Source organism: Equus przewalskii, chromosome 3 (genome assembly GCF_037783145.1).
Source record: "Equus przewalskii isolate Varuska chromosome 3, EquPr2, whole genome shotgun sequence".
Taxonomy (NCBI): Eukaryota; Metazoa; Chordata; class Mammalia; order Perissodactyla; family Equidae; genus Equus; species Equus przewalskii.
In genome coordinates, this window is record NC_091833.1 from 31,218,406 (window position 1) to 31,244,031 (window position 25,626).

At 46.7% G+C, this 25,626-nt stretch overlaps 1 protein-coding gene across 3 annotated transcripts in view; it reads right to left on the reverse strand.

The window, feature by feature from the left end:
- MBTPS1 (membrane bound transcription factor peptidase, site 1) overlaps window positions 1-25,626 on the reverse strand; it is a 52,393-nt gene that overhangs the window by 5,957 nt on the left and 20,810 nt on the right. For all 3 annotated transcript variants that reach the window (XM_070613933.1, XM_070613934.1, XM_070613935.1), the window contains 12 exons: window positions 22,674-22,776; window positions 20,652-20,803; window positions 17,857-18,018; window positions 13,208-13,352; window positions 10,135-10,323; window positions 9,436-9,608; window positions 7,982-8,097; window positions 7,305-7,461; window positions 6,408-6,532; window positions 5,629-5,706; window positions 3,005-3,145; window positions 945-1,076 (listed from right to left, as the gene is read on the reverse strand). In XM_070613933.1, coding sequence (XP_070470034.1) covers window positions 945-1,076; window positions 3,005-3,145; window positions 5,629-5,706; window positions 6,408-6,532; window positions 7,305-7,461; window positions 7,982-8,097; window positions 9,436-9,608; window positions 10,135-10,323; window positions 13,208-13,352; window positions 17,857-18,018; window positions 20,652-20,803; window positions 22,674-22,776 — 1,673 coding nt within the window. The remainder of the gene's footprint in view (window positions 1-944; window positions 1,077-3,004; window positions 3,146-5,628; window positions 5,707-6,407; window positions 6,533-7,304; window positions 7,462-7,981; window positions 8,098-9,435; window positions 9,609-10,134; window positions 10,324-13,207; window positions 13,353-17,856; window positions 18,019-20,651; window positions 20,804-22,673; window positions 22,777-25,626) is intronic.

Below are 25,626 nucleotides of genomic sequence, written 5' to 3' on the forward strand. Positions count from 1 at the left end.
ATGACACGCACGAGATTATACTTGAGCAATCTAACCTATAGACACACTTCATGGAAAAGTCTTTCTCTTTTAGATATTTCTCAGGCAAAATATCTGCATTGTCAAAATTCCTTTTATTTCTTAGATCTGCACTGTCCAATACCATAGCCGCACTAACCACATGTGGCTATTGAGCAACCCAAATGGGGTGCCACGTTTAAATAATATTATTTTGGTATAATGGGCTAAAAAGTGTTTTATTAAAAGGAACTGTGCCCGTTGCTTTCACTGTCTTCATCTGCCTAAGGACAATTCAGAATTCCCCTGTGGCTCACACTGCACTTCAGGGCCGGGGCTGCGAGGGTCAGAACGCTCGGGCCTGAGGACACATAGACCAGCCCGGCCTGCACAAAGCGGACGAGGCCGCTGGTCACCACGGAAGCATCTCTTCAGGCCCCACTGCATGACCATGCAGTGACCTCGAGGAGAGAACTTCTCTCAGCTCCTGTTCCTTCATCTGGGAACTGGAAAGAACACTATCTATTTTCACAGGGCTCTGAGAGGACTTCGGGAAGTACTCCATGAAAAGCACCCCCAGCCCAGTGCCTGGTACCTAGCGAGTGCTCAGAAACGCCGGCTGTCCCTCCCACAGACCCCCGGGAGCCAGGGTCTCCATCTGTGAGGGCAGGATCACCAACATTAACCTGGGCACTGTGAGGACCAGGGCAGGAGCAGAGGAAGCGGCTGTCACATGAGGCCCTGAGCAAACGCTCACTCTGTGCACGGGCAGACGGCCCCACCTGCAGGGCAGAGCCACTGGCTGCTCTTCTGCCTGTGGCCATTAGAAACACAATCAGGGCACAGCTAACTGGCGCCATGCTCTGGCAGGCACGACGGCCTCCTGAAGCAGCCTCGAGTCAAGCTGCCTCTAACGACCGTGCGCTGAGCGCCCGCGGCCCACTCACCTTCCATCCTCTCTGGAGTCAGCGAGCCCGCCCCGCTGGGAGGGCGCTGCCGATTCCCAGAGTGACTGAGGCTGGGAGGAGTCACCCCATACGACGTGTACTGAAGGAGAGCGTCCAGGAGCCAAAAGCAGTCTGTGGGTGCAACAAGCAGGCTGTTTAGGAATTCAATTTTTTTTTTTTTTAGGGAATCTCTACAGGAAAAGAAAAGTTTGCCTCGAAAATGAGGGGAGAAATGGGAGGCAAGAAGATTAGGTCAAAGTAAACCCCTAAGCCTGAGAAACGTGCATTCTCCACTGTCAGCGCCAGCCCAGAGAGCAGCAAAACAGACATGCCCTGACCGTGGGCTTCACTCCCGGTCCCAGGGCTCCGGTAGGCCAGGACCACTGCACACTGGGCTGGACAAGCTGCCCGAGCGCCACTCAGCTCTGGACCCCCCACAACGACACAACTGAGCTCATTCAGAGAAGGCAAGACCACGTGACACCCACTGAGTAAAGAACTGCCCAGAGAGCGGGGTCCAGGCAAGCGGAGAGAAGGGGGCACCAAAACCTCCGCCAAAGCCCGAAGGCTGTCCTGAGGGAAGGATCCAGATCCCACTGTGAGGGCAGGGCCAAGACCCTCGTGCGCACTCCACAGGGAGGTGGCTTCAAGGTCAACACAAGCACAGAGTCTAGTAATCTGGGCTGCCCTTTGAGTGAGTGGGGCCCAAACACGAAGAACGGAAGCAGAAATGCCTGTGGTTTGGCGGCCACCACGGGAGTCTAGATGCTGGGCTTCGATCAACAGCCCCCCATCCCTTCCCTCAGGAGACTGACATGCTGCAGTCTTTAAACCTGGGGCACTCTCCAGCCTGCTTCTCCCCGAGTCTGCCACTCCAAGTCCCACTGCACCAGCCTGGACTCGGTGAGGCTCATGAGAGACCCCAAGAAGCACGTCTCTCACTGAAGAGCACTTCTGCTCGGGTGCCTATGGCCCGGAAAGGTCCTCCATGCTGCCACCTGCAGTGTAAGGACCAAGACGGTCCACTCAGGCATTTAAAATGTTAATAAACACTCTAACCAGGAGATCCCGGATCGTGAAAGAAAATCTCTGTGGAAATAAAACATTAACCTTCTTTCAACTATGACTTTAACCTTCACTTCTGATTTTTAAAAAGACCAATCATGGTCTAAAGATTTATAAAAAAGCTAGGAATTTAGTCAACTTCAACTTCAGATCAGAGAGAGGTGCACCACACAACTCCCAGTCATGCTCTAGTGGCCTTGCTCTTCCCAGTTAAGCCTGATCACTGTTTGCAAGTACGAGGATATGACGAACTTACCACCCTGCCCCTCCGCCCTCGGTTCTCCAGAGAGAAAGGAGACCAGACTGTAGTCCTGGTGTGGCCATCACCTTACCAGGCAAAACGATGGAACACTTTCACCATTCCATTTACCTCCTTTACAAAATGAGAAAAATAAAGTCTGTGTCCATGCTCTCGAAACCCCCAAATTTAAAGGATGCATAGAGAGATGTTGCAAAAGAGGAGGAGTGCTAAGGACCAGCCTCCGCCTCACGGATAAAGGCTCACAGCAGCCAGCATTCCCAAGTCTGAGAGGAGAGCCAAGTGCTTGCCCTCCAGGACTTGGCTCTCCAGGGAAACAGTGGGTCTGACCTGAGAAGGGGCACGTGCAGGGCAGTGCCAATGACAACAGACTCCAGAGGGGGGAGCTGGGGAGGGAAGGCAGAAACCAGGGAACCGGGGCAAAGGGTCTCTCCACTAAAACACAGAGGTCTGGGCACCCACTGGCCTCAGGATAACAAACACGGAGGGGAAGGCAGTACAGCCTGAAAACCCAGTTTTTTTGCTATTAAATGTGTCCTGACTCAGATACCTTTCAAAACATTGCAAGCAATCCAAGAAGCTGGAACTCCCCCAGCTGCACCTAGCTCTCAAGAGCAGGTTTCTGTTCCTTTACCAGCATCTCACTGGTGCCTCTTCAGGGACAAGAGGGAGAAAGGACGTGAACGTCAAAGTCACGAAGCCCACTCTGCTTTTCAGCCACAGCACCAGTTCTCACCCTTCTGTCGGTGACTATCATCCAAGCAATTGGAGTCTCCGTACAGCACAATCCGGCCTCCGCCCTCAGCTGGAATCTGATAAAGTCCCAAAATGGGGACATTTTCAACAACTGCTGTTTCCTGCTTTAAAACCTCCAATCCTGAAAGAACACACAAAAACAGCCCCGTGAGAATTTCTGTCGAAGACTGGATTTTAGTGTTTAGTTGCCTCTTGACATTTAGTCCATATGACAAATAAAAAATCACAGCAAAATCTAATATTCAATCACAACAATGCAAACTTTTAGGATAGGAAAACAGTATTTTAATTACCATTAATTTGGGTTTTAGCAAAATTCACTTATATGTACATATATATATATATATTCCATATCCAACCTCTTCCATTTTTGCTAGAAATGGTAGTACATAGCAATTACAATCCTAAAGGTGCCACTTCTCCTTTTTTATCCTAAAAACACAAATTTTTGTCCCTTCCTACTATGTCGGAAGGCTTGGGTCTTCAGACTGTATACACAAGGCGCACTGGCCAGGCCACTCTTGCTAAACACACAGGTCCCTCACTGGATACGATTACATATACTAATAGTACTAATACCAGGTTTCACGTTTCATTATTAAAAGCCAGGACAAATGTAACTAATTTTTAAAACATATGCCCACATATTTTAAATTTAGATTTATGATATTTGTTAATCTCACAAATTCAAATGTTCCAACGGGAGGGCCTTCTTACTTCTGCCAAAGAGATGACACAATTTACAATGCTTAATGAATCAAGAAGTCAAAAATGCATGAATGCCACAGGCAGCAACTGCCAGACATCATCAAATAATCTAAGCGTCTCTCCCTGAAGCAAACGCGCTCTCAGCACCAGGAGACGACGCCCATCTCCATCAGAATCCAGTATTTACCACGTTGGTAACATCTAATATGTCTGCGGCTATAAAAATGCTGCATTTCCTGCTCTCTCTGTATAATCCCACTAGGAACTGAGTCGGGGAGAAAACAAGATTTCCTTTGTTGAGAGGGAAAGACAGAACAAGAAAACAGATGAAACGGGGCAAGTGCACCCGGCATTGCCACTTGGTCTCGTGGTTTGAGAGTTTTGTTTCTGACAAAAGGGTCCTTTTTGATCCAGCATAACCCAGATTTTCAAATTCCTATTTTGTACCCAAAAGATTATTCAACTTAAAGCCTGTTTGGAAATAAAAAGCCCCTAAAAAAGGACTTCAAGGTAATTAATTTTTATTTTCAGACTAGCAGAACACCAAAATAAAGTATGTATCGTTAAATCTACTTCAATTTCTCTCCCCCTCAAAACAAGGAGCTACCAGATGGCAAGAAGCCAATGAGACCACTGCTGTCACCCACTGTGTACACCCATGCCAGAATGACACGGCCCCGCGAGAGACTGATTCCAGAGAGAACCACCAAGCGACGGGAAATTGTGCCAAGTGAGTGGGAAGACATGATCATTTACGGGCCTCAAGTTAAAATATAACCTTCTGAACACAGATCTATTTATTGACTGACCTTGCCGTGATGAAAGGGAAAAAACCCTTCCAGATAATACAAAAATACATTCTAGCTTGTAGCTGCAAATTGATGAGAAATCCTGCCTTCTTGTCATTTAATGAAAACTGTCCCTAACTTCCAATTACAGAAAATGGCAACCTTTATAATAGAGGAGGGCTTCCATTCTGAAATACAAAATATGAACTTGCACAAGCCATCTGTAAATTTCCATAAGCGTCTTGCTGGGCGTGGCATCAGTTGCACAACTCTCGGCACAGGTGAAAGAGACACGGTGCAAAGTCCGGGCTCCGGAGCGCGTGCTGCAGGAAGCCTGCCCTCTGCTGGGGCGGGTCTTGGGAAGGGCAGAGGCACCAGCTGGCCCCGCTCCTCCCCGTTCCCCACGCTTGCTCAGCACGGGGTCACAGACACTAAGGTCGGGGAACTGCATCAACTGCCTTCTTGAGTGATGCCTGTCTGTAGTTACAGCAGCAAAAGTGAAAGGGGTCTTTCTTCCCTTCAAATACTTGAGGGAATTTTAAAAGATGACTCTCTGTAATTAATATTCTTTACCTTTACACAGTGAAGAACTTCAAAACCTAGTCTACATTTTTCTAAAATTTGAATAACCTGGCAATCACAGAAGCAGAACAATTCACCAGTAGTAACAAAAAATTCAAACAACTTTGAAGGTAGTTTAAAAAAAAAATCTACAAACATTCACCAGCCCCTCTCCTGTAGGAAATTCAATTTATTCTGCAGTGGTCAACATATATATATTCAAATTATTAGCAAAAGGCTGTCTTATCTATCTCGCCACCTGCCTAGAGCCACTAACCCTCTTGCCTGAAAGTATCATACAAATAACATCACAATAAATTTTTTTAAAGAAGAAAATTGCTAATGGGTACAGGGATTTCTTTTGGGGGTGTGGAAAATGTTGTAGAGGTACACACTGTGATGGTTTGCACAACTCTGTGAATAAACTAAAAATCACTGAATTGAACACTTTAAAAGGTCAATGTTATGGTATGTGAATTTTACATAATAAAACTGTTATTTAAAAAGAAAGAAGAAAACCACAAAGCATATGAATAGCACTCCTTACCTTGGTCTTTAAAAGTCTGTGTTATCACAATGCCATCTTCTGGAAACTTAGCGATGCTGCACCCTGATGCATAATACACTGGAAAACAGTTGTTCAAAGTTATGAGAACACAGAAACACTGAACCCTTTATCAACAGCTACTTGTTTACCTAACACGCATTCTTTAGACATTAGTTTCTAAAATTGTTTTTAATCTTAAGAGACGAGCTGCTATTATTGCCTGGTCACACTTACACTACAGGTAATTACCTCAAAATTCAAGCTAAAAAATGCTCTTAATACAAGGTTGCTACAGAGACTTCAAAAGCCAGAGCAGTCAGAGACTTGAAACAACCTAAGTCAGGACGAGCAGAATATGTAATGATAATGCTCACGATGTTGTTCTAGAAACCAGCTGCCAGAAACTAATCTGTGGGGAAACTTCTTCAATGAGATACGCAGTTAGTTCATCGACAGAATTTTATAAATAATCAGACTCTATGAGGTTATTTCCTATTTGCAAATATACAGGATATAAAGAACCATACAGATGGCCCCCAAATTAGGAATACTTGCATAGAATAGTTTCATTTAAAAAATCTAGATACAACTAGAGCGGTTAACACCCTGCTCCACAGATGTCCTTTGTGAAGATACAGAATAGTGCTCTCCACAGACCCTGCTTATTTAAGAATCATATCATTCTCTCTCTCTCAAACTGAGACTTCAAAGACACACGGCTGGCTCCCGTTCTCCCATCTCTTGGAATACTGTGCCCTATAAAAAACACGAAACCTTACTGTCATGGTTTGCCAGGGTAAAATCCCCTTCGTACAGGCCATCGCTGAAGCCCATGTTCCAGACAGACAGGAGTTCATTCAGAGCCGGGATGTTAGCTCCTCCAGTGTCCGGCATCCACCACTGCCTGCGAAAGTGATCAGGAGGCACGGAGAACGAAGGGATTAAAACACCCTGTTTACACTTCATCTCTTCATGGCCAAATGACATTGCACCTGCCAGCATCCAGTCCATCCACCCCAAGGGCGCAGCTGGAACTAACTGCCTGAGTTTGAGTAATATTATAGTGCAAACGCCTCAGCACTGTGCATAATAGACCAAAGCCAAATTTATTTCATGAAATGCACCACATATAACATAAATGCACTGCATAGAAAGCCTAGACCTCAAGAGGGTCAGTGAAGGAAAAGAGACAAGGAAGAAGCTTTTGGTTCAAGCCAAAGGTTCTAAAGGAAAAATTCAGACTATATTACAGGGGTGATACATTCATAATACATTAAGAATCTTTGATTGATAACTAATTTACTGGAAGGTTTCTTTACATAACGGCTCCTTCGGTACATTTATACGTGTATAGATTCAGGAACAGAGAGAAGGAAGGATGGAAAAGAAAAAAAGAAACAGAAATTTACAGCTCAAGCATCTAAGATCAACAAAGAACGACAATGAACCCTGCAATTAACATCTGGATCAATGAGCACTTTACTTACTTTACAAGCATCTTTCAAGAACAGCTCCACTCTATGAAGAGAGAGCTCTCTCTAACCAAGCGTCTCAACCTGTCTCTGGCCACTGAAAAGACTACCAACGGGCCAGACAGTCACTTTAAGTATTTGCTGCATAGAATTTAATTCCTAAAAAATCAAATTTCTCATCCAAACACTAACTCATACCAGTACCTCGTGTTTTCATCGTAGAACTTGACTTTTCTCATAACGGACGTGTTGTACCAATCACTGAAGACAATGAGCGACAGGCCGTTGTCCACATCCCTCCTCAGTTTGGCAACCTCCTCGGGGAAGTACTCCTCCTCACTGTCCACCATGAGCAAAGTTCCTGAGGGACAAAGCGCCAGGGGTGAGAATGTCCACCTCTGAACCACAGGGCAGCACCGCCTCAGAAACAGTGTTTCACTGGCGTCCACATCTCAAGTTAGTGACTTCTACTATTTCAGTCTGTGCCCCAAACCACCTTAGAAGGGGAGAGAGAGGATCAGGGCCCGGCAGTACAGGCAGCTAGCTGCGGCCTTCTGTCTCATTTGTGATGCCCAATATACGATTTCACTTACTTGAGAAGAAGCAAAATTCAGTGCCAAACTTTTTCTTAATTAAAAATATAATTAAAAACATACAAATATCACAGTTTAAGTTCTGCACTTCAGCTGAAGGTTACACCATGACCACCAAACAGGAATGTAGGCCACTCTTGAGAGCCTCGTCCAGGCCTCCTCGAGGACCAGGAGACCCTACACATGCCGCTGGGTGGCCTCTCATAAAGCGTGATCCACCTCCCAAACTTCTCACCAACACCCGCCTGAGCAGAAGGACCATCTGGCCAGCGCCTCGCTGCTGCTCACCATACTGATTGGCGTCAAAGCACGTGAAGGGGGAACCGAGGACTTCGACAAAGTAGCCCATGCTTCTCAAGTGCTGGTACATGTCCCTGAAGTTGGTGTGGATGTGGTCACCATTCCTGAAAAACAGGAGGCCCGGCACTACAGTGATCAACCATTACTCATAAGGAAGGCTTCCCTCGCCAGAGTTACTTCCTGAAACCTGGTCATCCGTGAGGGAGCACAGCTCCCATCCTGGCAGAGGTGGGGAGCCCAGCCCAGACACAGACGTCAGCCTTTCAGACCCGCTTTCTCTGGGCTGCATACAAAATGGCGCTAATAGGAAATCATGCACATGGCTCGGGCCTGAAGGAGATAAAATGACGAGAAGAAATGGCCAAAGAAATGATGTGTAAAGTGCCCTGAAGCATCACTTCAGCGGTGGCACACGTGTAAGCAGCACACGACCACCCCAAACGCGACAAGGGAACAGAGACGCCGCACCAAGCGACCGGGCCGAGCGAAGTGAGACGGCCACACGCAGCTCAGCTTCCACGGCTGCTGCTCATCACCTCTCCATCCTCCTCCTCCAAGACGTGCTCCTACACCCCATGTAAGCCGCCTACCAAACACCCCACGGCAATGCCCAGGACTCCTTCCACTGCCACCCCACCTCACGGCCTGCAACCCCAAACAGGGCGCTTCTCCAGGTCCACGGCCGTTACCTTGGTCTACGAACTTCTCACCACTTCTTGTCCACCTGCCTCTGTCCAAGCCCCTCTAACCTGCCTCCCAGAGACACCTTTATGAGGAGCAGACCCGACCTTGTAAGTCCTACTCAAATCCTTCAATGCTCCTTCATCCCTCCACTTCCAGTGCCGAGTCCAAACTCCTCTACTTAACATTGAGGCGGGAGTGAGCTGGGCGTGCAGGCCAAGAGAAAGTCGACTCAGCAGCCCTGGAGGGAAAGCCGGGGTCGGGGGGGTGCACAGGGGTAGGATCTGGAGGGCCAAGCAGGACACACCAGATGTCTGGAGAGGCAACCACTGGAGAGCTGTAAGCAAATCGTGGTAGAACTCATGTTTTGAAAGATTACCACCAGGGCTGCCCCATGCAGAGGGGAACTGAGGGGAGCAGTGAGACTCATCAGGGGGCCCCGACGCCGGCCAGAGCCAGGGTCGGGGCAAAGGCAGCAGCCAGGCAGGGCAGGACTCAGGACAGTTTGGAGGGAGAACTGACAGATCAGCTGACGGATTCAACTGAGGCAGTGAGGGAAAGAGAGCAGTTAAGGATGGGTTCAGGGATCTTCGCTGCACACCTGTGCAAGTGTGAAAGGAGAGCAGCCTGCCCTGAGAGCATAACAACGACCTGCAAAGCAGGAGGTGGCACGGAAGTCCAGGCGCAACGAGGAGCAACAAGCGCTCCCCAAAGGCACAGCGCCCCCTGGTCCTGCCATGGAAGCACACGCAGCTGCTTACCAGTCCAAAGGGTCATTCTTCATTCTTAGATTGTCCCTGGGGAAGTAGCCGGGCGGATAGCGCAGGTTGTGGTACTGGTCCCAGAGAACCCTCTTGCTTCGAGGAGGAGCAGGAATTATCTTCACCTTAATTGGGAGCTTCACTGTTGAAGTCTGCTCTGCACCATTTTTCGACTGAAAAAAATAAACTTGAAATGCCCCTTTTGCCCAGAAGAAACGTGCAAGTTTTCAGGTTTAAAAGTCACTTCTATTTATCAACTTAAACCAAATAATTTGAACACAGGAATTTCTAATAACAAACGTGGGATGGAACATTCACGTATCTCAATTCCATTTAGATTCTTCTTTTAAGAGTTTAAGACTTAAAATTTAAGGCATCTTATTCCTAAAAACAACTAGACTACACAGGACTAACCCCACATTCCCTTTTAGAGAATGCACACTACTGGTAAGCATGTGAGCCTGAAATCTGGCACAAAATCGGCCCATCTGCCGTTGCTCAGCAACAGAGCCCGAGGCACCGTCACTCCTTCACCGAGCGAGCGAGTGTTTAAACTCCAGCGGCTGCCCAGGCCCCGGGACCAGCCATCACGGCGTCCGTCAGCTGTGCTGCAAATCTGCAGGCGTCCAGCCTGCCCCTCCCCCCCGGCAGGTGACGGGAAGGGTTAAGAAAACCAGGCCCGTCCCTGCATGCACTTACTTCCACCTCTGCTGGGGAAGCCACAGTGATCATGACGTGGCCCTGCGCAATGCCTTCCCAGGAAGCTGCTTTCTTGGTGACAGAAATGGAAATGGCCAGGTAGCCTGACCAAGGCCATAACACCGAGGAGTAAGAGAAAGCGACCTCGATGTTGTCTCCGTTCTGAGGTAAATAGGGCTGCCAGTCAGGCTGCAGGAGAAAACAAGCAAGGCTAAGGTGAGATGCCCAACTCCTAAATTACCTACACCATGTCTCGAGGAAGATTTCATTAGATAGGGCAAAACGAAATTTATACTCAGATACTAAGCAACCTATAACCAAAGCAGCCTGTGGAATGCCTGGAACATTACCCACCAGAAAAGTCTAGAAACCACTATTTCTGACAGCCTCCAACTTTAATGAGAATTTTTTCCCAAGCTTAAAAAGAAGGGGACAGTTTGACAAAGAACTTTTATCTGATAGAGAACTTAAACAAAAACTCTCATGTTTGAGGTTAGATTCTAATTAGTTGTATGCTTAAAAAACCACATTAAGGGGCTGGCCCAATGGCGCAGCGGTTAATTTCACACACTCTGCTTCAGCAGCCCAGGGTTCGCCAGTTCAAATCCCGGGTATGGCTATGGCACCGTTTGTCAAGCCATGCTGTGGCAGGCGTCCCACATATAAAGTGGAGGAAGGTCGGCACAGATGTTAGCTCAGGGCCAGTCTTTCTCAGCAAAAAGAGGAGGACTGGAGGCAGATGTTAGCTCAGGGCTAATCTTCCTCAAAAAAAAAAAAAAAAGAAAAACCCACATTAATTAAAAGGAAAAAAATAAGAAAATGACATGGATGCAAACCGTCCATACTCAGATTGCGAAGCTGGGGACTGGGCAGGCAGAGGTTTATGGGACGCTGAGAGGAAGAGCTGGCTCAGCTGTAAAGATGATGGGCCACCCTTTCAGGCTCTCCAGGTTTGAGGAAGAGGAAAGGGAAGCGAGGAAGCAGACATCTGGGAGAAACATAAATTAGCTCTTATAATGAGCCAGTATTTCAAACTAACCGACATTACTCATTTCCCTCACAAACCAGATAGCAACAATATACTCCACAAGAGAGTCAGCATATTTAAAAAAACTCTGAAAAAGAAGAAAAAGTGTTTGTAGGACACAGCATCACAAACAATGAAGAAGGAAAGAGATTTTTAATAAACGCTCTTGAGACCACTGGTTAGCTATTGCAAAAGAAGCTAATTTTCATCCATCTCTTAATCCCCACAGTTCAAATTAACACTGATGAAAAAATTAAATATGTAACAAGGAAAAAAGGAAAATTAGTAGAAAGTAAAATTGAGATTTTATTATATCTCTGGAGGGATAAGTTTCTAATTTTTGAAACAACTGTAATCACAAAAGATAAAAATTCAAACTACATGAAAATGTAAAACTTTTTCAGGATCAAAAAAATAAAAACCACCACTAATATATATTAAAGAGAAAAGAAAAAAATAACCTGGGAGAACTTTGTGCATAAAACAGAACAATGGTTAATTTCTCTATGACATGAAGATCTTGTTCAGATTGACAGGGAAAACCTAAACTGCAGGAGAAAAATGGGCCAAAGAAATGCAAAGCTAAGACACACAAGACACAATACAATTAGTAAACAAATCTGGATACAGCCCCTCAGAAATAACTGAAGAAGGGCACATGAAACAAGATACTCACTTTACTCCCTCTAAATTAAAGTAAAAAATGAACCACCTAGAAAGAAACCAAATGTCCATCAACTGATGAATAAACAAAATGAGGCATATCCATACAATGGAATATTATTCAGCCATAAAAAGGAATGGAGCTCTGATTCAACATGGACGAATCCGTAAGATATTAGGCTGAGGGAAAGAGGCCAGTCACAAAACACCACATATGGTACAATTCCATTTATATGAATCGTCCAGAATAGGTAAATCCATAGAGACAGAAAGTAGATTAGAGGTTGCTGGGGATAGGCAGAACGGGGAGTGGCTGCTGACAGGGGTTGCTTTCTGGGGTGATGAAAATGTTCTGGAATGATATAATAGTGATGGCTGCATCGCTACCTGTGAACGTACTAAAAACCACTGAATCGCACAATTTAAGAGTGCATTTTATGGTATGTGAATTTTGTCTCAATTTTTTAAAACCCCGTGGAATTAAAAAAATAGATGTGCCATTGAGTGCAGGTGCCGTGGAGATGCCACCGGCGCAGCCTGAGCTGATGCAACTCTTCTCCTGGCAAGAGTTCCGCAGGATGCCCCAAGGGCCATAGGAATGTCCACGCTCTCCACACAGGATTCCAACCCAGGCAGTTTAGGTTAAGAAAACAATTCAGAAGAAGAGAAAACCATACATGTGGAACTATTCAGTGAAGTGTTGTTTATAGGTGAAAACCACCTGATTGTTCAAGCAGGGGGCACAGTAAGCAAGTTATGACTGAACAATTCTATATTCTATTAAACAACCGTTAAAAAGTACATTTACGTGGATAGTTACATTTTAAAACGTTCACAACATAACGACAACTGAAAGAAACAGACTCAAGTTTTGCTTATTGCACAAAGATAAAAAGTACGTATTTCAGATAAGGGCTGGAAAAGAATATTTAAAAACTAGTGGCTGAGCATGCTGGGGCTGAAAGTTATTTTTCTGGTCTCTTTCCCTATCCTCTATTGTTGTGATAACGTTTACGCGGTAAATTCAAAAAAAACCTACAAAAACAAAATTCAAATAAAGACCATATCTTCTAAACTCAAAGGCCCGTTCATGCTCATTAAAGAATAAAATAATTACAAGTGGGCCTTTAATTACAGATGAGAACTGTAAAGACGAAGAGTGAAACGTGTCAGTGATTCAGGAGCCGCTGTCAGAAAGGAGCACACTGGCCCCACCCCTTCTGCCGCCTTCTCCGTGAAGGACTGAGCGAGGACAGAGCCCTCTGCAGCACCCTGGCCCCGCACGGGAAGGGAGCACCTTCCCTCTGCTGACTTCAGGAGAAGGGCGGAGGCACAAAGGTCTCGGCCCGTCTAAGTTCCCCACAAGCCCGAGAGCAGGCTCACCTTGTCTACAATTCTTCCGGTGACACCCATGCCGTTGAGGATCGTGACATTGACGATGGTCGGCATTCCTCCGTAGTAGATGGGCTGGGAGCAGTACGGCCACATGTAGGGACACTCAGTCAGATCGATGTAGCTGGGGCTCAAGCTGAAACAAGGAACCGAGGGTTAGAGTAGAGCTTATAACAGAGGACAGCGAAGCGCCACAGCTGTGCAGGCAGTCGGCCTCTGAGGACCTGAGCCTCACAAGGGCCTGCTTGCAGGGCTGCCCTCGGCTGCATCCAGGAACTTGCTTTGGAAGGCTCCCTGAGCTGAGAAGGCCACTGGCCAGCCTGCCTAGGCCGTGTGTACAAACAACAGGATGTGTGGGGACACCTCTTTCCTTCTGCAAGTTGGAACTTCAGTGGTTGTGGCTGGTGGGGAATGGGTCCATGACCACCCCAGCAAATACCTTGGACTCAGAGTCCCAAACCACAGCATGTCAAATTACTGGGGCAAAGACGGACTTTTCGTTTTTATTTAAAAAAAATTATTTTATTTATTTTTTGAAGAAGATTAGCCCTGAGCTAACATCTGCTGTCAATCCTCCTTTTTTTGCTGAGGAAGACTGGCCCTGAGCTAACATCTGTGCCCATCTTCCTCTACTTTATATGTGGGAGGCCTGCCACAGCATGGTTTGACAAACGGTGTGTAGGTCTGCACCTGGGATCCAAACTGGCAAACTCTGGGCTGCCGAATTAGAGCGTGTGAACTTAACCACTGTGCCACCAGGCCAGCCCCAAGACGGACTTTTTAACAAATGGAGCTGTGACAAATGGGTGGCCATTAGGCAAAAGATAAAATTAGGTCCATACCTCACACCGTACAAAAGAATAAACTCCAAACGGATCAGAGCGTCTCAAGTAAACAAAAGAAAGCAAACAAGTATTAGAAAAAAGCACGGGTGAATTTCTCTTTCACCTCAGTGCAAAGAAAGGCTTTCTGTGACTCAAAAATCCAGGGGCAACAAAAGACTAACAAATGTGGATATTAAAAAAAAACAAAAAAAATGGGGCCAGCCTGGTGGCATAGTGGTTAAGTTCACACACTCCGCTTCAGCAGCCTGGGGTTCACTGGTTTGGATCCCGGGTGCAGATCTATGTACCGCTTACAAAGCCATGCTGTGGCAAGCGTCCCACATATAAAAACAAAAAAGTAGAGGAAGATGGGCACGGATGTTAGCTCAGGGCCAATCTTCCTCAGCAAAAAGAGGAGGATTGGCAGCAGATGTTAGCTCAGGGCTAATCTTCCTCAAAAAACAAAACAAACTGCATGGCAAAAAAAAACACTTTACACAAAGTCAAAAGACAACTGACAAACTGGGAGAAATATCTGCAGTACATATCACTGACAAATGGTCACTAACCCTAATGTATAAAGAACTCTTAAAAACAGAAGGACAAAAACCCCAGAGAAAAATGGGAAAAAGAAGTACACAGACGCTTCACAGGAACGGTATAAAAATGGCCCTTAAATATAGACAAAGTGTTCAACCTCACTAAGAACCTGGGAAATGCAAATGAAAACCACACTGAGACCCCACTGCTCACCTATCAGATTGGCAGACAGTAGAAGGTATGACAGAACACTGCTGCTGAGGCTCTGGAGCAACAGGCAGGCTCACACATCGCTGTGGAACGTGAGCAGCCACAACGTCCCACAGCTAACAAAGCCACCTCTCTCTCAACTATGAGCCAGCAACCCCACTTCTAGGAACTTTCCCTGAAGACACAGGCCAACACAACTAAAGTACAGACACAAGATCATTCACTGTGACCGTTTATAATTACAAAATACTGGAAACCATTTAAATGTCCATATACAGATGAGTGGTTGAATAAACAATGGTATATCCACATTATACAGGTGTAAAAAGGGGGAAAATCTCTGAATTGATAGAGAGTGATTTCCAAAATACTGTTAAGTGAAAAAAGAAAAGTGCAAAAAGAACATTCATGTAAGGAAGGGGATGTGAGAAAATGCCTATGTATCTGCTCACTTGTGCAAAAAAGTACAAGAAGCATCAACCGAAAACAGGGTATTACCCACAGAGGTGGGGGGACAGGGAGAGAGAACCGGGGAGCGGGAAGGGGGACAGAAGGGATGCGGGGAGCGACACTTCCCCAAGTGTACTTCCGTGTGCAGTTCTGACTTCGGAGTCATGGCAACGTTTCACTAACACATAACTAGTTGGAATCAACCAGGGCGTGGGGGGAATCCAAGAGAAACACAGACTAACAAATGAACTCAGCTGTATTAACAACAAATGGGAAAGCACACTGAGGGGGAGAAGAAGAGAATGACCCTCGGTGACTGTGGAGAGCAGTGCGACTACATTCTGTAAAGCTACAGACGACAGAACTGCACACAAATACCGCCCTCGAGGCAGTACGTTTGAATTTGGGAGGAATGGGTTAGCAAGCCTAACTAGTCAGTACGTGCACACCAGGACGGAGCTGCAGATGCTGAGCAGCAGGCCTCTCCCTGCTGGAAAAGGGAGCCCACGAACAAGGAGAAGGCAGACCAGAAGGACAACCGTCATGCTGGGGGATCAGGTGGATGAACTCGTGTTTTCATGTATGTACCGACGGACGGATGCAGAAAGAGGTCTGGATGGGGTGTGTACGGACAGACATTTCCTAGCTCGGCCTGCTAGAAGTGACTGTGAGCCCAGCTGCCAGGAGCGCACCTCGTGCCCAGGTCTCGGGTTCTAAATACCTCTCTCCAATTAAGGACCAGCGCTGCTTGGACACAGGACTGACACCAAGGCTCGGGGCTGCAGCTGTGTGAAGGCTCATCCTGCGCTGCCAGAGGGAGGAAGGGCTCAGAAAATGAGGGGGACATGCTGAGAAGACACAGCAGCCAACTACAAGGAGCTCCCAATAGCCAAATCTGAGCAAAATAATAAACAATGATACTAACGGACCATAATCCCCAGAGTAAAATAAGTATCTGTGTGTCCACACTGAAATAAATAATGGAATAAACAGACGAACGAGAAAGGACAGCTCTTCCTTACAGAAGAATTTCAAATAATGAATGTAAAAAGAATGAGAGAGAAAATCCCCAATCTCTACAGCAATAATGGTTGCAGGCAAGAACCATCAAGGGATGCTAAAATTAGTGAGTGCAAGTATGTTAAGAAACAAGATCATCTAAGTACATGAGAAGCGGCTCGGTAGTCAGAAACGGACAACCATTAACTGCAGTGGAGAAACTTGGCAGACGCACCGACAGCACCATGAGCCATGCTGCTCAGAACTCCAGTGCAGCAGCACAGCTGCTGACAGCTGGAGCTGTGACCCCTCCTGAGCCTCCACGTCTGTGCCAAGGCAAGTCTTCCCCCAGGCTGCTCCCAGCCGGCGAGTGAGCACAGAGGGGTGCTGGGGCAGGCTCCTCTAACGCGAGACTTTGGTTCAAGGAGTCCTCATCAGAGGAACGTTTCTAGACCTGTGCTGCGGTCTGAGGCTCCTCCTCCCCAATCCTCCTGCCGCCTTTCTTTTCTCCCTCCCAGGTCCTTCTTCCCCCAGCAGATCTCTGAGATGTCTCGCCCCATCTTGGTGTCCACCTCCTGGAGGGCCCAGACTGACACGTCACCTAAATCAAATGATGCAAACACACACCACCAGTAATAAAAGGAATAAAACCGGGAAAGTGTCCCCGCCCAGAGACGACCAAGGAGACATGACAACTAAATGCAACGTGGGATGCTCAACTGATCCTGGACCAGGAAAAGGACAGGAGCGGGACAATGGGTCAAATCTGAATGGAGTCTATAGATAGGTGACAGTAATGAGTCAATGTTAATTTCTGGCTTTGAGGCTTGTACTATGGTTATGTAAGATGTTAACATTAGGGAAAGTTGGGCAAAGGATTCATGAGTCCTCATGTACTGTTTTTGAAACTTTGTCATAAATCTAGTCACTTCAAAATGAAAAGTAAAAAAACATTCTTACCAAAAACATATAACATCAACGTAATCATGAGAAAACATCAGATAAACTCACATCAAGAGGCAGTCTACAAAGCAAGCAAGCAGCGCTCCTAAAGGAGTCAGCCATGAACGAGAGCACAAGACAGACGAAGCACCGAAAGCTGGAGGAGACTGAGAACACACAACACTGAACACGACACAGGCCTGGATCCTGCACCAGACAAAGAGCACTGGGGGAACCCAGTGCACATGCGTGGAGCCTGCAGGTGAATCCAGCACAGTGTAAGCGCGCATGTCAGTTTCAGCAGCTGCATGACTGTCAACTGAGATCTTGGCACTAGGGGCTGGGTAAAGGGTACATGGCAACTTCTAGACTACTTTTGCAAGTTTCTGTAAACCTAAGATTATCTGGAAAGAAAGTTTTAAGAAGTAAACAGAAAGCAAGAAATCACTATTTTCAATCATAAGTACTGTAAGTCCCAGAGCATGAGGAAGCGGGGCAGTTCCCGTGCTGCCAGCCGGCACCCTGGAGAAGCGGCAGCTGAAGCTTTCCCTGCAGGCTGAGTGTGGGCCATCAGGATCAGCTCCTGCTTTGAGGCTAATCTTTTGTGCAGAGGGAAAAACACCCTGAGCGTCCAGTGAAGAAGAAAAAGGTCCATTCAAAAGGGAGCATACCGACCTCGCCTGTGGCTTGTAGCTGTTGAGGATCTGATAGGCTCTCAGGAGATCCAGCTTGCCATGGCCTTGCTCAAACATATTGACACCAGGAAGCCTCCGAGCAGATGCAATCAGGGCCTGCTTCATACTGGCCGGATTCACCAGTTCACGTTTCTGGACTGTGCTGGGGGGAAAAATCACACATTTGCTCATTTTCTCTCAGTAAAAGAATGAAAATCAGACTATCCCTACCCTGTGGAAATACGTGACCTGCAATCTTGTTTTGTTTTTATCTAACAGGAGCTTCTTTGGGAAAGCCCGCTTAAGATCAGAATGAACGTGTGCACATTTCTTCACCTGCCATGGGACTGACCGATTACTAACTTTCTACATGGCTTGTAACAAGAGTGACTCACCGGCTAGTGTCTGTTTATACTAAATTTACCAGAAACACATATTTTCCCAATAAATCAACTATACAGACCTTAGGGGTTGAGGAGGCAAGGGCAGGTAAGAGTTACTGGCTCCTGGGGGGGCGGGAGGAGCCTGCTGGCAAAAGGAAGGAGACAATGTGGGACGTCACCTGGCTGGGGGAAGGAAAGGAAGACAGGTAAGTCCTGGAGAGGGAGCTCGATGCAGGATGGGCAAGAGGCACGGTGTCTGGGCAGAGCCCACTGCCTCTGCCTGCCTGTGTCTGGGAGGCTGTGTGTGATGCACCACCCTAGTGGGTAAAGCCTGACGGACCCACAGAGACCTGAGGACACCTTGAGAGTTTCATCGTCAGAGTGCGTCTGGACAAACTCTAACACACAGTTCTACTCGGCTAGGAACTTAGCGACACTTAAGCATTATCAACTGCTTAAGAAGACCAGTATTAAAACACTGATTTTTGTATATCTACGTATTATAAATACAAGTAAATTTTAACCCCTAAACGTAAGAGGGAAAATCCAGTGAGCAAAAAAGAACAACTTATTCTCCTAAATATTTTTCTAGGATGGTGGTTGGTCTTGGAGCATAGGTAGGTTTCCTAACAGGTCTAGGTGGGAAATCTGACATACGGAGAAGAGGAGATAAACTGGGATGGGGTCTTAATGACAGAATAAAAGAAATGACAAAAGCTCAGCCACAGGTCACCAGTCCTCTCCCTCTTCCTGCTGATAAGGCAAGATCGAAGGTTAGGTCTGAGTTCCTCAGGAGCGCGCTGTAAAGCTGGAAGCTGATGAAGCACTTCCATGGTGTTGGGCATCTGTGACGAGCTGTTCTGAAATGTCACAATGGCATTTTTATCTGCTGCAGGGAGATGAGGAAAGCCAAGGTCTCCTTGCCACTGAAATATGTGTGCTTAGAGATGCTGCTGGGAATGGAAACACAGCTCCTCATCTCCCCTCTCATCTGACAGCGGAGAGATTCGATGGGCTCAAGAGTGGAGCCTGAAACTTCACTCCTGCTGACAAGCATGGCAGGTGCAGAAGTGCACCAGCGTCTACTGTTTCCATAATCAACAAGAAGGGCAGCAGGAGCCCTGGGGGAACTGTCTCCTCCTGGTGAGCACAGAAGCCTGAGTGAACCAGGTAACCCCTAGTCTGCCCTCCCGGCCCTCCTGTTCAGTGTGTGTAACACGGGGTGAGGACAACAACCAGAAGAGCAAGACAGAGTTTCTAACAAGCACACGGTCACTCTCCAATGCCAGTCATTCTCCAACACTCTCCAATGTACTCTGGCCACTGTCAACATTTTCAAGAATCTGGCTCCGAAAAGGAGGAAAGAAGTAGATCTCTACAACTCTATCAAGGATTACTAATAAAAAAGAAATCTCTGGCATTAGAAGCTAAATTAACAATATAAATTTACTTGCTTTTAAAGAGAATTTTAAATATAAAAACATTTACTACCATTTGCATGTTTTAATTTCAAAATTCACAGAGTATAATAACGTTCAAATATGCAGTTTTGCTATCACAGCACAAAAGCTCAACTAAAGCCTCACTTAGAAAAACAGTTATTTTGGGGGAAATACAAAATAAGTGCTAGCTCCAAAGATGGCTTTTTGAGACTAAGGCACTAGCCCACGTGACTCAGTCAGAGCATATGAGCGGCAATTCTGGTCAACCACCTTTGAAAACTTTCCTCCGTTTCACTATCTGCAAAATTAAGAGTGGATCACTAAGCTCCACTCCAACTGCACGTGGGATTCAACGAGACAAAGAGAACAAATAAGTCACGTGGAGAAACTCGTCTCTCACAGTGGAGCGGTGACTGTCAGACCCGCCGCTTGCTTTCACAGCTCCTTCGCTAACAGAGCCCATTGAAAGGTGAGCCCCCAAGAAAATGGAGGACATGGCAGGGAAAGAGCTTCCTCTGTGCTCCCTGCAGGACACACACTCTCATTTGGATATAACGAGTACAACTGCAGCACAGAGACGGTGTATGAAAAACAAACAAAATGGGGGCACAGAGTGCACGGGGAATCTCCATACCTTCCTCAACTTTGCTGTGAACCAAAAACTGCTCTAAAAAAAAGTCTTTAAACAAACCAAACCAAAACAAAACAGACCTCAAACATCAAAACCGTAATAGGTGTTTGCCCTCGTCCAGCACTCCACGGTGAGTGCACAGCATGTCCACACATACGTCATCTAACTCTTGTTCACCAGAGCCCTCTGTGAAAGAACGGCTCCAACCTCTTCTGTCGAGATGAAGAACCAGAGATGGAGCAAGGTCACGAGCTCCTAAATTCTCAAACCTCGTTGGTGACAAGCAAGACTCAGCTCCCAGTCTGCTGGCACCACCTTCTCTCCGCTGAGCAACACTCACCTTACTAGCAAGGTGACAGCACCAGCGACCACCGGAGAAGCCACGCTGGTCCCCGAGAGGGCCCGGCACCCCCCTTTCACACCGGAGCCCCTCACTCCAGCACCGTAGGTGACGATGTCAGGTTTCACACGGCCGTAGCCTCCTGGCAGCTCCTACGAATAAAAAAAGCCTGGTTTCTACCACGGCACATGCCCTGGCACACAGCTACATGCAGTTACGAGTGAATAAAACCCCAACAGAAATGCAGGTTATTAAACGCAGTGCAGCCTTAGGAAGGTGCTGGTTTTAGTCTGAAATTCACTGCAACGCAGAAAACAAGCTTAAACAATGACGTAGAAAATAAAATGACTTTTGCTGTGTTTTATAATAACCAGTATAATACTAATGCCATAAAGCAATTAAAAAGTATTTTTAATTTTGCTAACATGCAAGACTAGAAACTGATTTATTTCTAGATACCTTAAAAATTAGAAATATGTTAGAAAAACCAGAAAATTAAAATTAGAAAAAAAAGCAACGTATTTCGTTAGAAGGAAAAAAGTACATGATATGATGGGCTATTTCAATCTGTCACCTGAGGGGAAATAAGAAAACCATTTAGAATGATAAACGTAACTGTATGAGTAACCTGTGATAAAATTTTAACTGAGCACTCTCTTAAATTTCCTGGAAATTGGGGCAAAATGAGAACTACAACAGGAAATTATATTCTATAAGAAAGAAGTACACCAATTTGAAGTGAAAAATTCTTTCCTGGTAATCAAACATAAATGGACCTTGGGTCTAGACGTGGGACACTGAGAAAAGATATCTTCAACTGCAGCTCTGTAGATTATTCAGGAACACTTCTCAAAATGCCACTAAAAAACAAGGCCTTGGGGCTGGTCCTATGGTCGAGTGGTTAAGTTCGTGCGCTCCACTTTTGTGGCCCTGGGTTTCACAGCTTCAGATCCTGGGTGTGGACATGGCACCGCTCATCAGGCCATGCTGAGGTGGCGTCCCACTGGCAGAACCAGAAGGACCTACAACTAGAATATACAACTACGTACTGGGGGGCTTTGGGGAAGAAAAAATAAATAAATGAATAAAAACAAGGCCTTGATAAAGGCCAAGGACATGACACTGCATCATCATCCCATGAAAGCCCTTACAGGGAGCTAGAGACATCACCGGGTAAAGGCGTCATTTCCTAGTATTTGGCAGCACAAAGAAAGTGCTGAGAGCAAGCAGATGAAGGGATACAAAACACATCCCTGGAACTGACTTTCTCAGAGTGGGGTCCACCAGACTGCGGCATCAATTCAGTAGGCATCACTGGAGGAGGAGGAGGCATCTGAATGTGCGAGACGTGGACCCCTGGTGGGACTGACGGAATGGGCGCCAGGGGAGTAGATATGTCGTGGTACCAAGGCTCAACTGGAAGGCTACCCCATAAAGTGGTGCCAGTGTGGACAAGGCCACAAAGTTCTCAGGAAGCTGCGACCCTTTTCTGGGACTTCCCTGAGACCTGTGAGTTTGGAGGCCGTGAGTCAGAGCCCCAAGAGATGATGTGACCCTGAAGACCAAAAGGGGCAGGGACGAGTACCCAAGTCTGCCTGAGGGAGCATCCAATTTTGAATACAACTTCATTCTGATGGGTAAAGGATGAATTAACTGCATAATTAAACCCAAGTAGCTGAATGAATGAACTTGGGGTTATTCCGATTTTGCCCAGCTAAATACAATTATTTCCATGGTAGCAGAGTTGATACTAAGCTGTTCTCATTGGCTTCTCTGCTTCGTAAGGCCAAAAACATCATCTCGCTGAGCACTGAGGAGGACTGCTCACCTTCCTGTTCGTTAGGGCAAGTGGGAATGCATCCAACTCACCTGAAAAGTGAGTTACTCAGAAATAAGTTAAAAAGAAGTGGAACTGGAAACACTAGAACTGGCACCACTTTTCTGTCTGCGCACTTAGGATACACCGAAGTTCTCACATAAATGACGCTGTCATGCACATTCAACTAGTGAAGAAAAGCCTACCCAGGTAGTCATTCCCCGTGAGGAGAAGCGGGCGATGTTATCCTCAAAGTCAATGCCACCTACTCCAATCACATCCATCTGATCAGCAGGGTTATTCAGAGTGCTAAAGTGAGGCACAAACACAAGGGAAGAGAAAGCATTTTAAAAGAGTAATTCGAATAAGGGCAAATACTCTCAGAAAAATCGAAGACTGTATTGGTTCTTCTGTGACAAGACGTGTGCTGCTGTGACGGACTGCTGCTCCTCACGGCTGTCCTGTGAAAGGCCAGGCTCACTGCCACCTTCGTGCTGGGCTCAAATCATCTCCTGCCACAGGAACAGCCTTTCTTTCTTTCCCTCCCCGTCCACTTATCATACTTCAGGCGACGACTCACTTCTTCCCTCACTACTTCCAGGCTTGAAGGAACTCGCATTCTCTGACCTTCACAAGACTAAACACTGTCCAATCCTCGCCTACTTATACCTTCTCATACCACTTTCAAATTGTTTCAAGGGTATTCATCCTGCCTCCCCAACTAGATTCCACGTTTCTCTGGGAAGGAACCCTATGCATACATCTGCCTCTGCCTCGGTCAGGGAGTTATAGTTTTCAACTCTCTTCTGCAGGGTATTCCACCTTCCTCATGGAAGCTGCAGGAACGACTATCATTACTCTGTAATCTGGAGCTCCTCAGAGGGAAGACACAGATGCAAAGAAATGACCACACACTTCCCTTCAACACCTCGTGTACTAGATCTGCAAAGAAATCAAAGCAAAATGAATAATGACAAAAACGTTTAAACTGTAAAGTGAAGATGAAGCTGAACTATTTGAAAGTATGAAGCAACAAGTTATGAAACTGCATTTCTGAGCTTTACCTACTACAGCTTTGACACCAAAAAAATGAACTCTGACAATTCAACAACCACAGCTGATTCCATGTGGCTTCGTGACATCAGCAGCAAGATCCTGGGGCACATGCTTTTAGCTGACTAACCTAAACCACACGGAGTCAACCCAGGCACTGCCTTCTTAGCTCACCTGCCAGCGACATGCTACCACGCGCTCGTTCAGAGGCACCAACAGTGATTTTTTAATTGGATAAAAGTTTATAAACTTCTATGAAATCAAGGAGCAGAGATTAGTGTAGAAGTCACTGACAGAACTTCCCACTGAAGTTGACACAAAAAAATGCCACCTTCCCACCCTCCCTCTACCTGTCAATCCCTACAGTACTTAGTGTGTTTCAAATCCTAAAAAGTAAGGGAAAGCATCAAGAAATTCTTGTTGGTGCTCAAGGGGGAAGAGCAGCGGCAGACTATTCCACGTGTCAGGGTGCAGGACCCCGGGAGAGGTCGCGGCAGGGGCTGCCCAGGGGGACGCGAGCATTCGCTCCAGGGGGGCCAGGAGCACACTGCCCGCAAGGACTGACTCAGCCCTTTGAGCAGGTCACCGTCCTCTGCCTCGCCCTACCGATGCCCAGGCAGTAAGCTGTAACTGCACAAGCTGTGCCGCGACGACGACGTGCCATCCCAGCACGACAGAGCAGCAGGCAGATGCCAGAGCTCTGAGAGCAGACACAGCTGACACAGGGCCTGCCTCTCCAGGGTTCTCCTCTAAAACACTGAGAACAAACAACTCCTGCATTAGAAGCATTGAGTTTGACTGCCCACAGAAGTCACAGGACTTCAGAAGAGCGGCTAGCGTGCGGCAAAGCAGTCAGAATGGCCTGGGGGAGAGGAGATAGTCAAGAGAGGTGTGAACAGAAAGAAAGGCAAGCTGGCGGCAGGGACAGGTGAGGGGACTGAGGTAAACATGGTTTCTGTAGGGAGACCCAGGGAGGAGACTGGATTTGAGGAAGATGTGCATGGGGCAGCGGAAAATAAAGCAAGAGCTTCAGGCTACGGTTGGAGAACTGTGGCCATGGGCCAAACCAAGCCCACGACCTGTTTTTGTAAATAAAGTTTTACTGGAACATAGCCACGCCCATTCATTTCCACATGTCCACGGCTGTCTTCACACTACACGGGCAGGGAGTAGTTGCAACAAACACCATATGGCCCACGAAGCCTAAAATAGTCACTATCTGATCCTTTACAGAAACAGTTTTCCGACTCCAAGCTAGAATGCTGAGGATCTTGACAACCAAGAAGAAAAACTGGATTTGATTAGGCAATAAGGAGCCACTGGAAATTCTTCAATAAGAAAACTGCTAGAATATATGTTTTAACAGTAGAAACAGAGAAGAAAAGGGAAAAGAACAGCTAGCACTTACAGAGCTCAGGATTCGTGGTGCCTTCCCTCCACTGTCTAATCTGATCCTCACAACCACACACAGGGTGGGTCTCGTGCCCTCCCGTGACAGGCAAGGAGGCTGCGGCCCAGAGAAGTGAAGGGCGCCAGCCTGCAAGCACAGGTTGGACCCGTCTGCTCCATTCCTGTGCCCTTCCCACCACCCCACAGCCACATGTCGGCCACGCAGGAAGAGCTCGGGTGGGAAAAGACTGAAGGAGGAAGACGGCTAGGAAACCAACTGATAACTTGGTGACTCTGAACTGATGAGGGCTGGCCTGGAATGGGGAAAGTAGAAAGGGGAGGGACACGTGAAAGAGAAAACAAGACAACTTGATGAGACTTAGGATTTGGTGACTGTCACGGTAGAGCTATAGTCAGGATTTATTTATGCCACTTACCCCTCCAAGTCACAACACACATTACTAATGACACAAAAGTCCAGAATCCTCAACCCTTTACAAGGAAACAGGATCACTGAATGAAGTACTATTAGAACGGAACCATGTGACTGCCAATATGCATGTTTCGTGACCTACAAAAACGTTACTTTCATACAGTTCAGCCTAAGCTCAGTCAGTCCTCAACACCGCCTGCTCCCCGACAGGTACTCCGAGGGAGGTTGCTGCAAGAAGTACCAAGTGTTTCTGATGGCTCGAGCACACACCCACACTGTGTGCA